Below are 13576 nucleotides of genomic sequence, written 5' to 3'. Positions count from 1 at the left end.
TCCCGCAACAAGCCACACTCACCCCTGGAAACCACTGACAAGAGCCTTATCGCAGCAGCTGGAAAGCCGCCATCATGCTATCACCAATGATTCCCTTAGGTGCACATGCCTCTTCTTAATGGCCCCATGGCAGAAAAGCTCCTGGGGTACTGGCTGATGACATCAGAGCCGGCTGGGGATTTAAACTCCAGCTACACTTCCAGTTGGCGCCTGAGCAGCAGGTCTCCTGTCTTGTACAGTGTGTGTTGCAGCATTCCTGAGCCTTGCCTTGTCTCACCAGCCTGCTCTTGCCTCGTCTTGGTCCCAAAAAGCAAGAAGGCAGGCGATCTAAAATAGCCGTTAGGAAAACAAAAGGATTAGATGCCAAGGTCTTTTTCAATTCTTTATTGAAGTGGAGACGTGTTAAAATAATACAGCCCGACTCTGGCCGAGTTTCGCCGCTCTCACAGCGGCTGCCTCAGGGACTTGGATATATATGTTTTGGACTCAGGTTAGCTGATCAAGCTGTTGGCTTGTATATCAATATTTTTTGTACAAACATAATCCGCAATAGCATTGAATTTTTTTTGTTGCTACAAGTGGAGACCATAATCCGAACGCAAAGTGCGAGGAGCCAATACATGAATCATATATACAAGACTATGAATTACATTTGAAAAGAAAAGATTCAATGCTATTGTGGATTATGTTTGTCTACGTCACTAACACATTAACACATGTTGACAGCTTTATTATTGATTGCAAGTAATTAATGTGCATAAACTAGCTTGCAATAGGTTAATGCAAAATTTGTCAACAAGGTAATAAAATGTAAAATAGGTCAGTACCTATTAGAGCAGTGAAAAAGCACCTGCATTAAAATGTGCAAAATAAATTGCAGACCTAGGAGGAGTTCAGATTTTACGCTACCATCTGCGTGTACATGTGTTCTTTGCTATCTGTAGTAATGCATGCCTCATTTCATTAATATTGACTATTAATATGTGTGATAAATACCTTGTTAATGACTGATATTAACACACTCTAACATCAGCCCCTAAGGTTGAAAGGTAGTGGATATCCCAGGGAAATGTTTATAAATGAGAGCAAGCACAATATTGGTAGTGGGACTCAAAAATCAGCTAGATTGAAATTCAAGCTATGTTAAGATGTTAGTAGCAGAAGCAAAATCAATGAAAAACAGAGTTTTCTTCTTTACAGAACAATTCACAATAAAACATCTGCTTCGGTGAATTTTTTTTTTATCGAGTTTAATGGGAGAGTATTGACCAGGGCAAGTGAAAGGTGGTATTCTGCTGCATTTACAAATCCCCTTATTGTCATCTTTTTAAAAAATACAGTGAAACTGGCAAAATTCTCCATTTTCTATAATTTGCATGGATATTCTCTCCATCTATGGTGAATAGTTTCATGAATATGTGAACTTTTCAAAATATTTAGAAAATGATTAATGAATAGAAAATATTACTATTTGTGCATCTTGTGAAAGAGTATACATAAGAAAACCCCAGAATATCTTAAAGGACTGGATCCACATTAAACACAGACAATAGGGAATTCTGGTCTGGGAGGAGGATTCTAGGAAGGTTTATATCTAGCCAGGCCAACAGGAGAGAAGGAAGCCTAGAAAAAGAAAACATTACTGAACTGTAAGTTGTGATACTAAATTTTGTTACTGATCGGCAGAGAATATCAGAACTGCTTTTTAGCTTCTTTTTTCTCACTAATAAAAGGTTTATGCAAAGTTTTCTACCAGAGTCCAGACTGAATCTGTCCTCTGTTTACTCTGAGGCCGCTCACGGTGCAGAGGCAAAAGTATAGAATGTAAGTAAATATGGGGCCTAAGAGCCTATCATGTGTGTTCACAGATCCTATATTGGAGGAGGAAACCACTGTGGGGCTCGTGAGCATGCATGATGGTCTCACAGGTCCTCACAATCTACCACTGTCACTGTCACTGCTGCAGCTGACTCATAACTGCTGGTGCTAGGGAGAACTGAGGTCAATAGACAGTAAGGGAATTGGAGCTGAGTTAGAGGGTTAGGCAGGTGGGAGAAGGAGCCAAGGTCTGAGAGGGGGCATGTATTTTGTGTGTGTGTGTGGGGGGGGATGGGGGATGACAGAGCTGGCAGCTATAGAGAGAGGGTACTCTGGGAGCTGCAGTATTGATGACTGTTCTCCTGGATAAATGTCTGACATGGAGAATGTAATTTCCGAATAAAGACATATATATATATGATTTGTGTTGGTCAGTTTGTTGTGTCTGTCTGTGGCCACCAGAGAGCCCTTTGAATTGTGGAAGGTGCACTGCACAAAGACAATATGCTCTATCTGCAAAGCCCTGAGGAATTGGAAGACAAGCTGCGGAACCAAGGGGCAAATTGGAAGTTGCCCCATGGGATGGGAAGAAATGCCATGGGTTAGAGGCAGCTAGCAGCGACAAAGGGGCAGGAAGGAAGAGGGCAGATGCAGCAGGAGGGAAGAAAGGGGATGTTTACAGATGAGAGACAAATGCTGGCAACCCTCATCTGGGTTGTTTTGGCTAAACTATATATATATTATGAAAACTATTTTATTGTTACAGACTAATAGGGAAGCTTTCCAATTTATCTGAGCTGATTGGGTAAAGTGCTTTTTAAATTGGTAGATTTATTTTTTGGATTAGTGGTCTTGGGTTATTACTGTAAGGATGTTTACTGGAAAGGACTGATCAAAGCCCTTATTTAATTTTAGGGAAAGTATTTGGCAGAGTTTGGAAGCATGGAAACCATAAAATATGTTTATGTATGAAAAATAAATTCAGAACAGGGATACAAGCTAATATAAAAATGTTGCACAGCATATTGTGATATGTCATGGGGCAAGGCTTAATCAGTTTTTAGATAAATGTACACATATTCCTCTTGTTTTTAAACCGCTGTGAGTGATAGAGAATGCTACTAGCCACTAGCGATCCTGGAGGAAGAAGAACTTTACATTAATCCCCCACTATGCAACAAATATATATTGTTTGGTAATCCTGAGGTATATGATTCTTTGGTTTTGGTTTGCTGAAATGAGAATTTTTGCACATAGCTTGGAGGATGCGGGTGACGTGGAGAAAAATTACTTGGGCTCATATGTGTGCGCAGGCTGCATCTCAGCACACCCCTTGGTGAAAACATCTTTTGTTTTGTGCTCCTATAGATTGGTTGAAGTGGCAACACATCGCTTTCCAAACTATTTTGACACGGAAGAGAAACTGCTTTCCATGACGAGCAGAATCCATTTGTATTGTGAACTCACTTGTAATGGGGTGCTGAAAATGTGCCGTGCAGAGCCAGAAATGTCTATGGTTAATGTACACTTAATTATCATATTGATCCATTTGTGCTGGATGGCTTGGGTACACGCTATTGTCCCTGTGTATGCACTGCAGTACATACATCTATAATTACAAGCTGTGTCTGCAGTAGGAAGCTGATTCACTAACCTGCGGTACACGTCTGTATGTTAAACAGGAGTTAATGTGCATTATTTGCTTCAGGCCCCCATTATTTTGAGTGAGATCTAGTCACTGATACTGTAACAAGTAACACAAGTTAATGTGCATTAACTGAAGGTGAGTGCATCATAAGAACAAATAAATTGCCATGCTGGGTCAGACCAGGGGTCCATCCTGTTTCCATCAGTAGCCAAACCAGGCTACAAGGTCCTGACAAGTACCCAAACATTAAATAGATCCCATGCTACTGATGCAAGTAACAGCAGAGGCTATTCCCTAAGTCAACTTGATTAATAGTTAATGGACTTCTCCTCCAAGAGCTTATCCAAACCTTTTTAAAACCCAGTTACACTAACTGCACTAACCACATCCTCTGGCAAAACATTCCAGAGCTTAATTGTGCGTTGAGTGAAAAAGAATTTTCTCTGATTAGTCTTAAATGTGCTACTTGCTAACTTCATGGAGCCTCTGGGAAGGCAATTTTGATACTACCCACAGTGCTTGCAAGCTTGTGATATTTTGTATCCATGAGCCTGCAAGCTAATTTTCAAACTTGAAAATGCAGGTGACACCCCCCACACCATGGGTACTGTTTTGCTTGCGCCGACGTTAATAAAAATATATTGTGCACAGTAAAACTCAACTTCATGTGATATGCAGTACCTTTTACCAGTTGCACATTAAATTTTTGTGTGGTCATGGTAATAACCTGTGGTGCAAGCTAGCTACCATCCAAAATCCTCACCCCTCCCCGCGGCACCTGATTCCTTCCTCTAAGCCCCAATCATTTCCCCTATGGCCACCCATCAAGACCCGGTTGCTTTCCTGATCCCTTTTGCACCCCTCATCCCCTGGCAGGAAAAATGAGAGGTCTCCAAGCCTTGTCTCCATCTCTTCCGCAACCCTCTTAAGACCCAAACCATAGGACCTCCATGGCCTTATATCTCCCATGCCCCTTTCCTCTTCTCAGAATGTTCCCATGTAACTCCTACTGCATCTAATATAGGGCAGTTGAAGGTTGGAGTAGAAGTGAGCTGACCACCCTCCTGTCCTACAGCCATCACTTTAAAAAAATACTATATTATTTTATATTTTCATACTTCCTCAAATCAGAGTTTGACCAAAATAGTGCTGGCTGATCTCTTGCACTACTTTGCCGCATGATGTCAGTTCTAAAAGTGACAGCTGCAGGGTGGGAGGGTGGCCAGTGCTCTCCTGCTCCAGTCTTCAGTGGCTCTACATAAGATGTGTGGGAATTCGAGAGGACCATTTGGAGGTAAGGATGTCTAGCCATGGAGTCTCCTTGTGCCTGGGGTTAGGGGTGTGTGTGGGTTTTAAACTCAAAGGCTCCTTGTTTTTGTTGTCTGGAGTAGAGGGAGGGATCTGTGTTTGGAGACCCCTTGATTTGCCTCTGGGAAGAGAAGGGGTGAATTTGCTTCAGCCAGGGAATGGGGGAAATTAATGTTCAAAGGTCCCTTGTTTTTGCGGGGGTGGGGGATGTATTTCTGGAGAGGTTGGGGGGGGGGGGGGGGGAGGAAATTCCTGCATTTTAGCTAGTTGTTTAATTTTGATTGGTTAGCACAGGGGATTTCAGCCAGCACTGAGCCTATTAAAAATCCCAGTACCTGGTTTGAGACAGGTGTTACATTTTTGGGCTTCACTGATCCTAAAGAAAATAACGGGTGTAGAGAGCATTTCTTGCAGTTTCCCATGGGCCTGGTAAAGTTTTCATTTGCATGTGACACACCCTCAATTGCAGTCATGCAGGCACTAATTGTAGCACCTATAGGTTGATGTTTTAGACTGTCTTAATATGCATGTTAAGGTCTTAGAACATAGCATGCTACTTTTGCTTTGCACAAAAGGCCTTTTAACATGCATGTTAAACTATATGGCATAGGCCTCCAAATTTACCAAAATGGAATCAAATGAATATTGAAGTTGATGTACATAGTAATGAAACAAATGATGAGCAATGTGGAAAAGCTTTTTTTTCACACCAAACATTCTGGATGCACTGAGAGATGTGCCCTTTTGCATCCACTGGAAAAATATTTAATGGGTCAGACCTTTAATATTTTTCTGCTTGCATTGAAAACATTGAAACAGTTTTGTTTACTATTACAGTTTGTGGTTTTAAATTAATATTTTAACTCTTCTTTTGTAGGATTGAGTCTTTGGAAGAAGAAATCATATCTAAAAAGGTGAAACTTGTCATTGTTGACTCAATTGCCTCAGTAATAAGGAAGGAGTTTGACATGCACCTCCGAGGAAATCTGACAGAAAGAAGTAATCTTCTGGCTAGAGAAGCATCTTTGCTGAAGTATTTTGCTGAGGAATTTTCTATACCAGTAAGTGCAGTTTCCTCATTTTCAGTAATGGGTGATGAAATCAATGATTACTTGGATATGCAGCTTGTGATGTGTTTTGTAAAGATGTGCTTATAGCAAACATCTGGAAAATAGATTTGTTCTTTTCCCATGCAGATTCCTGAGTTGGTTATAATTTGTTTTGTCTTTAAATGAATTCCCTTGAAGTGATGTGATTGGTCCATCCTACTGGGTCAGGCCCCTCTGGCTTTGCACCACCACTGTAAAACATTAAAAATACAGTCAGTTTAGTCACATAACTTCAAACAAAAAGACTTATCTTTTAAAGATTGTCATGTTTCCATTTTACTAAGCTGTTAATCACCTGCATGCCTCTCTTTTCATAGTGTAGCTGTAAAGCAGAGCAGATAGTATCTGCAAGATAAAGGACAAAGTGTTGTATGGGCTCAGAAACACATACCTGCAACATCCAGGAATGCATCAGGAATATCTTCTGGTGCAGGTGTTCGGAAGAAGGATTAAAATCGTATTTCTGAAAGAAGAATGTGTAATTGTTATCCTCAGCCCTGTTCCCTGTGTGACCAGTTAATATAGCTAGAAAGGGGGCTAATTGAATATTGCAGCAAGAGAAGCTGATTGTAAGATGATACCACGGTGAACATGTGTGAGCTGGTGCTGGGTTTCTGCAGGAGCTAGGAGAAAGGGCCACAGGAAATGAGATTGCGAAGGCTGAGAGAGACAGAGAAGCAACTGATACAGAGCTCATGGAGTTTTTAAGTTGTTGCTGTGGAGAAACTCGTTGCAGCTATCCTGGACAGTATTTGCTGTTTTGTAAATGATCAGTCAAAGCTTTGTGATTTCAGCAGGCTTCCCATATGGTGGTTTGCTTGGGAAAAGCCAGTCTAAGCAAGAATGGCAGTTGGCATTTGACAGTACACAAGGAAGAGCACAGGGCACAATAGCTGGGCGTTATACCCGTGCTGATCTCTGGGTGGAGTATCAAGGCCCAGTGTCAGTTCAGGAGTCCAGAGATCTTCAAGGAAACTACTTCATTGATTCAAAATCACTTGACATTGATATGCAGCACCACTTAGCCGGATAAGTCCAGATTTATCTGGCTAGGTGGTGCTATTTGAATATTCGGTCACGTTCAGTGGACACCAGTTAGATAATTTTATCTAGCTAAATGGTGGGAGAGATGGGGGCTTTCTGGTGCATGCTTTTTCTCTGGCTAATGTAGCTGGATAAGTGCAATATTCAGCTTTATCCAGCTAAGTTAGACCTGCAGTCGAGCGGATCTAAAGATAGTCAGATAAACTTAGCCTGCTTTTAGATAGCCTGGTATATTCTGCGGGGCAGCCACACTGTTGAATATCCTGGCTAAGTTAGCCAGATATGTTTAACTGGTTGAATATCTACCTTGTTGTCACTGGGTTTGAAGCACATTGGTCCTGCCCACTCTTCTGGGACCATTGCACTAAAGAAAACAGTTATCCTGCTGCAAGGCCTCTGCTGTTGGTTAGAAAGCGTGCTAAACATCCTATTACATAATACTGAACAAAAATGGATCACATGTAAAATCGTTGTGTTACAGATTATTCTGTTACTCTTTTGTTGTGAGTGAACTGTTTAGTGGACCCTTGGGCCGACCTGTGAGAGACTGGGGAGAGGTGTACTATAGTCTCTGGTGAGTGACAGGTCGGGAGGCGGATACCAGGCAGGAGCTGGACGTGAGCTTCACCCTGGAAGTCGGTACTCCCCTGGGAGGAGCCCGTAGGAGCCCAGCTGCTGGGACTTAGGTGATTCACCCTGGAAGCCGGTACTCCCCCGGGAGGAGCCTGTAGGAGCCCAGCCACTGGGACTTAGGAGATCACGGAAGCTGGAGCTGGAGCAGGCAGGCAGGCAGGGAACAGGAGACAGGCAGGAACTGAAGCAAGCTAGGATTGAAGCAAGCAGGAACTGAAGCAGAACTGGCTACTGGAACCAGACAGGAACTGAAGCAGGACTGGCTACTGGAACCAGACAGGAGCTGAAGCAGGACTGGCTACTGGAACCAGACAGGAGCTGAAGCGGGACTGGCTACTGGAACCAGACAGGAACTGAAGCAGAACTGGCTACTAGAACCTGGAACCAAGCTGGAACTGAAGCAGAACAGGTTACTCAAGCAAGCCAGACAAAAGCAAGACTTGGGCATGGAGCGAAACAAGTCTCAGGCAGGAACGGAGTCGCTAACGCAATAGCACACTCCAGGGCATGGAGCAACAGAGAACCGCAAGGAACCCCATTGCAAGGCAAAGTCCTGGGCTCCGCGGCGGCCTTACATAGGCCGTGGCGTCTGACATCATCGATGGGGCGGAGCTTCCAATGGGGGGAAACGGCCTTCATAAGTGCGGGTTGCGCGCGCCTAGGGAGAAGGCATCCAGGCAGGGCTTCTCTGCAGCGTCCCCCCTCTGGGATGCCGCAAAACAGGTCGCAGACCCTCGGAGACGGGCCGGGACCAAAGAGGTAAGGGCCTAGTCACGGCTGCTGCGTCTGGGACCGCAACATCTTTTGTGGGTTAGTGGAGAAGCACAACTTTTGCATAATTTTGACACTATTCCTTCTACAAAGAAAAATTAACTAGAATTAGGATTCATTCTCTCTTTGGAAAACAAGTACTCAGACTCTCAAATAGTAATATAGCTTTCATCCTATAAGGTCTAGATGATGCCCCAGATGATAAAGCAAATAGGGCTACCTAACCTGCTCTAGTTATTACACTGAGGCCACCAGCAGTTAAGGCATTTAAAGGTCAATATGCAAAACTAGACATTTCAATGACTAACTTGGAGTTAGATGGCTAACTTGGATAACTTGTGAGTTATATGGATAACTTGGCATTTAGTTGGATAACGACTTATCCAACTAAATGGCTTTGAATATTGACCTTTTATTTGATAGAAAGTGGATTTGTTATTTAGAATTTGACTGCTATAACAAATATTGGGGCAGATTTTCAAAAGGTTACGCGCGCCAGGCCCTGTGATGTGTGTAAGTCCTGGGGCTTGCAAAAAGGGGGCGGGGCAGGGCGGAGTCAGAGGCTCCCGGCACAGCGGTCATTTGCCGTTGTGCCAGGGATCGCGCACTGGCAGTTGACCGGCGTGCGCAACTTACTTCAACCCCAGGGCTCAAGTAAGTTTTACAACAAGAAAAAAAAAAAAAGAAAACGGAAGGGGGGAAAGGGTGGGGGAGCGAAGGGAAGGTGGGGTGGGGGGTAGAGAAGTTCCTTCCGAGGCTGCTCCGATTTCAGAGTGGCCTGGGAGGGAATGGGGAAGGCAATGCGGCTCGGCATGGGCTCAGTGCGCACAAGGTGCACAATTGTGCACCCCCTTGCACGTGCCAACTCCCTATTTTATAATATATGTGCGCGCCTGCACGCTCATGTTATAAAATAGCGTGTTCATGTGTGTGCAACCTACTTTGCACTGTTTGGACTTTTAATGCATTTGGAATCTGTTCCAGTCATACTCATTGACTTTTAAGAGGCTGGAAGGGAAGGGGTATTTCTGAGGCAATTTCCCATTTTGCAAACATCCCTCGCTCATTTCTGTCTAATTTAACCATTGCAACTGCTGTACCCTGTCAGGGGAGTATAGATCATGACTTCCTCTGGAACATCACATGTGTTCCCTTAAGCCAGCCAATGGTGTTATGAGCATCTTTAGCCATGGTTGATGTGATGTAGGGTTTGCATTCAGCAGCTGAACCTGGATTTTATTTTTTTGCAGCACACAGTTCTTCCACTGGGCTGAGTGGGAGATTCGTTTTGAAATTGTAACATGAATTATTCTCCACTGTCATAGAATACATCTAAAACTGATATTAAATCAGTTTCAAATACATTTCTAGAATGACTGCATTATTCATGAATTCCATTACTCTGAAAACTGATTTACTAGATATTTTTTCCTTTTCAGCTAAAGAAAGAATAGGGAACATACCTCAGTGGTAGTGGTGTTCAGAATAGTTGACATCACATCTAAGCATGAATGCATAGGGTAGAAGAAACAGCAAGAAAGAAAGGTAGATGCAGGAAGCACAAATAGCTGATTTTAGAAAAAAAAATCCAGAGTATTAAAAATAAAGATCCCGGGGAGCCAATGTAGCAACTGCTGGACAGATGTATGGGCTAGCTATGGAAATAGCCTTGCTTTATTTTCATTTATTGAGAGTTTTCTTTTTCTGGTATGAAGAGCAAATGATTCGCCAAGAAGAAGTGCCATCAGAGTCTAGTGCTGCGGCATGGGGGCAGCTGACTTGCTGGAGGCCATTTTCCTGAGCCTTGATGGTCGAGTAATGCTGGCACCTCCAGTGCAAGAAGCAGCAGGCCAGCTGGGGGCGGAGGACTTGACATGTAGTTGGAACTCAGGCCGCATCATCTGAGGGCAGCTGGTTGCCGGATCTTGCAGTGAATGACAGGGCCAGAGAGGAGTAGTTCTTGAATCTGGTACTGAGAGTGAGTAGGGGACTGGAGCTGAGTGCTTGTTTTCTTGGGCTTAGTCAAGCAGCTGTTGAAGGCTCCAGACCATTGCTGGGGGATAATATCAGTGGCTCCCCGGAGGTGTTTGCAACCATTATGGCCTTGAAGGTGAGAGTCCCATTGGTCAAACCCTCTACAGTCACATAGAATGCTATGGCTTCAATAGAACTGACAGTTTTTAATTTAGCTTTAATGACTATAGATATTCATTATGGTTTTCAAGCTCAGGAGGCCAGTGAGAGATCACAAGAGCAGAGGATAGGGAAATTGGGGACTTGTACTATACAACGGAATTCAGTTCAGATAAGTCTGATTCAAGATAAAAAAAACAACCTGTTTATTGTAGATTGTAAATTTTAGAAAATGTAACTAGATTTTTGAACTTGCATGTTTTCAATTTTTCAGTTATCTCCCCTTTCTCTGATGAATCTACCTGAAGGAATTTTGAGAGTCCCAGATGAGAAAAAACTTGAGGGGGCATTAAGCGGCAAAGGGAAACAGTTGATGTTTCAAGAATATTTTGGACTTATCTGGCTTCTTTAAGAGATCTGAATCAATATAATTGAGAGATTGGAAAAGGAATATGCCAATGACAGAAAACATTGTTTGATAGAAGATGCTTGAGGCTTAAAGGATAGAATACAGGTTAGCCTCCAATCTGGGTTGCTGCATTTTGGCAAAAAAAGCCACGCACAGTGACAATGTGTTGCTCGTAAAAGAAACCTTCCAAATGCAACCGACAGGATATCCCCTTGATGTAAACTGTGCTTCCATGGCATGTGCTTGATAAAGAAACATTTGTTTGGGGATATAAATATATCATAATCTCCAGAACTGACTGATTGGAAGGCTCTCTTTAAGAGCCCGCTGGTGAGCACTATCAACTCGTAATAAAGTATTACTGTCAGTAGGCTTATGATAAGAGTAATATGAAAACCTTTGGATGTTTTAATTAAAGTGAGATCCAAGAATGGAATTCATTGTGCATCACTAACTGCTGTAAATTTCAAGTTGACATCAATAGTGTTTAACCAGACTACAAAATTTTGAAATAGGGTCTTAGAGCCCTTCCACAACACATACACATCATTGATGTAACGTTTCTATGTAAGTAGGTGAAACTTAAAGGGATGATGATGTAACCAAGATTCTTCAAATTGGCCCATATTTAGATTAGTCAAATTGGGAGCCTTTGTGGCCTCCATAGCTATTCCCTATGGGGTAGATTTTCTAAATTTGCGCGATCGCGTACTTTTGTTCGTGCAGCAGGCGCAAACAAAAGTACACTGGATTTTATAAGACATGCGGGTCGGCGCGCGCAAGGGGGTGCATATTTGTGCAACCTGCGCGCGCCGCCTGTTCCCTCCGAGGCCGCTCCGATTTCGGAGGGAACTTTCCTTCGCCCTCCCCCCCACCCCGGCCCTATCTAAACCCCCCTTACCTTTGTTCCACGATTTACGCCTGCAAGCGGGCTGCTGGCGGCGATCACCCGACCCGGGGGCTGGTCCGGAGGCCTCGACCACGCCCCCAGGCCGGCACCACGCTGCGTCACGCCCCCGAAACGCCGCGTCATTTTAGACGCGCCCCCGACATGCCCCCAACACGCCCCTTTTAGAAAGCCCCGGGACTTACGCGCATCCCGGGGCTCTGCGCGCACCGGTGGCCTATGCAAAATAGACGCGCTGGCACGCCGGCCGGATTTACGCGCGCAGGGCATTTAAAATCCGCCCGTATATTTGTTGATAGAAAGTTTGATCAAATGAAAAACAGTCTTTGGTCAAGGCAAAAGATCCATCAAAAAAGCTGATGATCAAAGTAAAAAGAGGATACTTTCATAGCATGTTGTTGCTGTATGTTTGTGTACAAAACCTCTTAATCTAATGTGGCAAACAATGTCTCAGGCCCCCTTGATGTCTTCTAATAAAGACAGCATATGTTGGGAAACAAGAAACAAGTGATGCTAAGGTAGGAACAAAGACAAAAAGTAATCTACAAACTCGAAAGTGACTCTAGAAGTATATTAGAACCTGAGAGAATTGTTCAGCTGGGATGATTGACCAGCTGCTTGTGTATTTTTGGTAATATGTACAATACTGGTATCTTCAGATGCCTGATTTTCAAAAACAAGGCATCTTTCTTTGTCAAAAAACCTAGGCAGAGTCCACTCATTAGTAGTACAAGAGTGAAGAATCGGTGTAGTGTCAGTTGAAAGAGGTAAATAAAACATAAGAACATAAGAAATTGCCTTGCGGGGTCAGACCAAGGGTCCATCAAGCCCAGCATCCTGTTTCCAATAGAGGCCAAACCAGGCCACAAGAACCTGGCAATTACCCAAACACTAAGAAGATCCCATGCTACTGATGCAATTAATAGCAGTGGCTATTCCCTAAGTCAGAGCTTTCCAAAGTGTGTGTCGCGACACTTTAGTGTGTTGCCTGCAGTGTGCCGCGCAAGCCTGGTGCACGTGACAGGGTGGAGCAAGTGGTATACTGAGGAGAGGTCAGGGGGAGCCAATGCGGCCGCCGGTGGACCTCATCCCACTGGCAGCTGAGTAGTGAAGTATTGCTGTGTTGTGCCGGAGACACACAGCAGGAAGATCGGCAGGGCCGTGGTGGAGCTCATGTCACTACGGCCCGAAGAAAAAGGTCACGTCTAAACATGCAGGTGCTCCCCCTCCTTCCTGTCCGCGCAGCCCCGGAAGAAAAATGTTGCCAGAGCCGTGTGGGCAGGAAGGAGGAGGAGCATCAGCCATGTGCAGAAGAGGAGCAACGTTGTTGCAGTGGGCTGAGAAGAGGAGGAGGCCCGGTAGCAGGGCCGCCACCGCGGATCGGCCCGAGAAGATCAGGGCCGCCGCAGATCAGCTTGAGAAGATCAGGGCCGCCGCCACCGTGGACTGGCCCGAGAAGATCAGGGCAGCTGCTGCTGCGGATCGGCCTGAGAAGATCAGGGCTGCTGCAGAGCCCATCCTGCAGTGACCCATGAAGAGGAGGCCCAGAGGTAAGAGAGAGGCTGAGGGCCCATAGAGTGTGTGTATGAGATGAGTTGAGAGATTGTGTGTGTGTATGAGATGAGTTGAGAGGTGTGTCTGTATGTGAGAGTGAGTTGAGAGACTGTGTGTGGGAGTGAGGACCTGAATGTTTGCAGAGACAGCATGTGAGAGCCTGTGTGTGTGAGAGAGAGACAGCATGTGACAGTGAAAGCCTGTGCTTGAGCAAGATAGCATATGGGAGTGAGAGAGAGCCT

General features: G+C 44.3%; 1 protein-coding gene across 1 annotated transcript in view; it reads left to right on the top strand.

The window, feature by feature from the left end:
- Window positions 1–11212, top strand: part of RAD51B (RAD51 paralog B) — a 62594-nt gene extending 51382 nt beyond the window's left edge. The window contains exons 4-6 of the mRNA XM_029597455.1: window positions 3187–3306; window positions 5652–5835; window positions 10739–11212. Coding sequence (XP_029453315.1) covers window positions 3187–3306; window positions 5652–5835; window positions 10739–10876 — 442 coding nt within the window. The 3' untranslated portion in view covers window positions 10877–11212. The remainder of the gene's footprint in view (window positions 1–3186; window positions 3307–5651; window positions 5836–10738) is intronic.
- Window positions 11213–13576: the final 2364 nt, after the last annotated feature.

Source organism: Rhinatrema bivittatum, chromosome 4, assembly GCF_901001135.1.
Source record: "Rhinatrema bivittatum chromosome 4, aRhiBiv1.1, whole genome shotgun sequence".
NCBI classification, from domain to species: Eukaryota; Metazoa; Chordata; class Amphibia; order Gymnophiona; family Rhinatrematidae; genus Rhinatrema; species Rhinatrema bivittatum.
The sequence above is the reverse complement of the archived record's forward strand: the minus strand, read 5'-3'. Positions and strand labels throughout refer to the sequence as shown.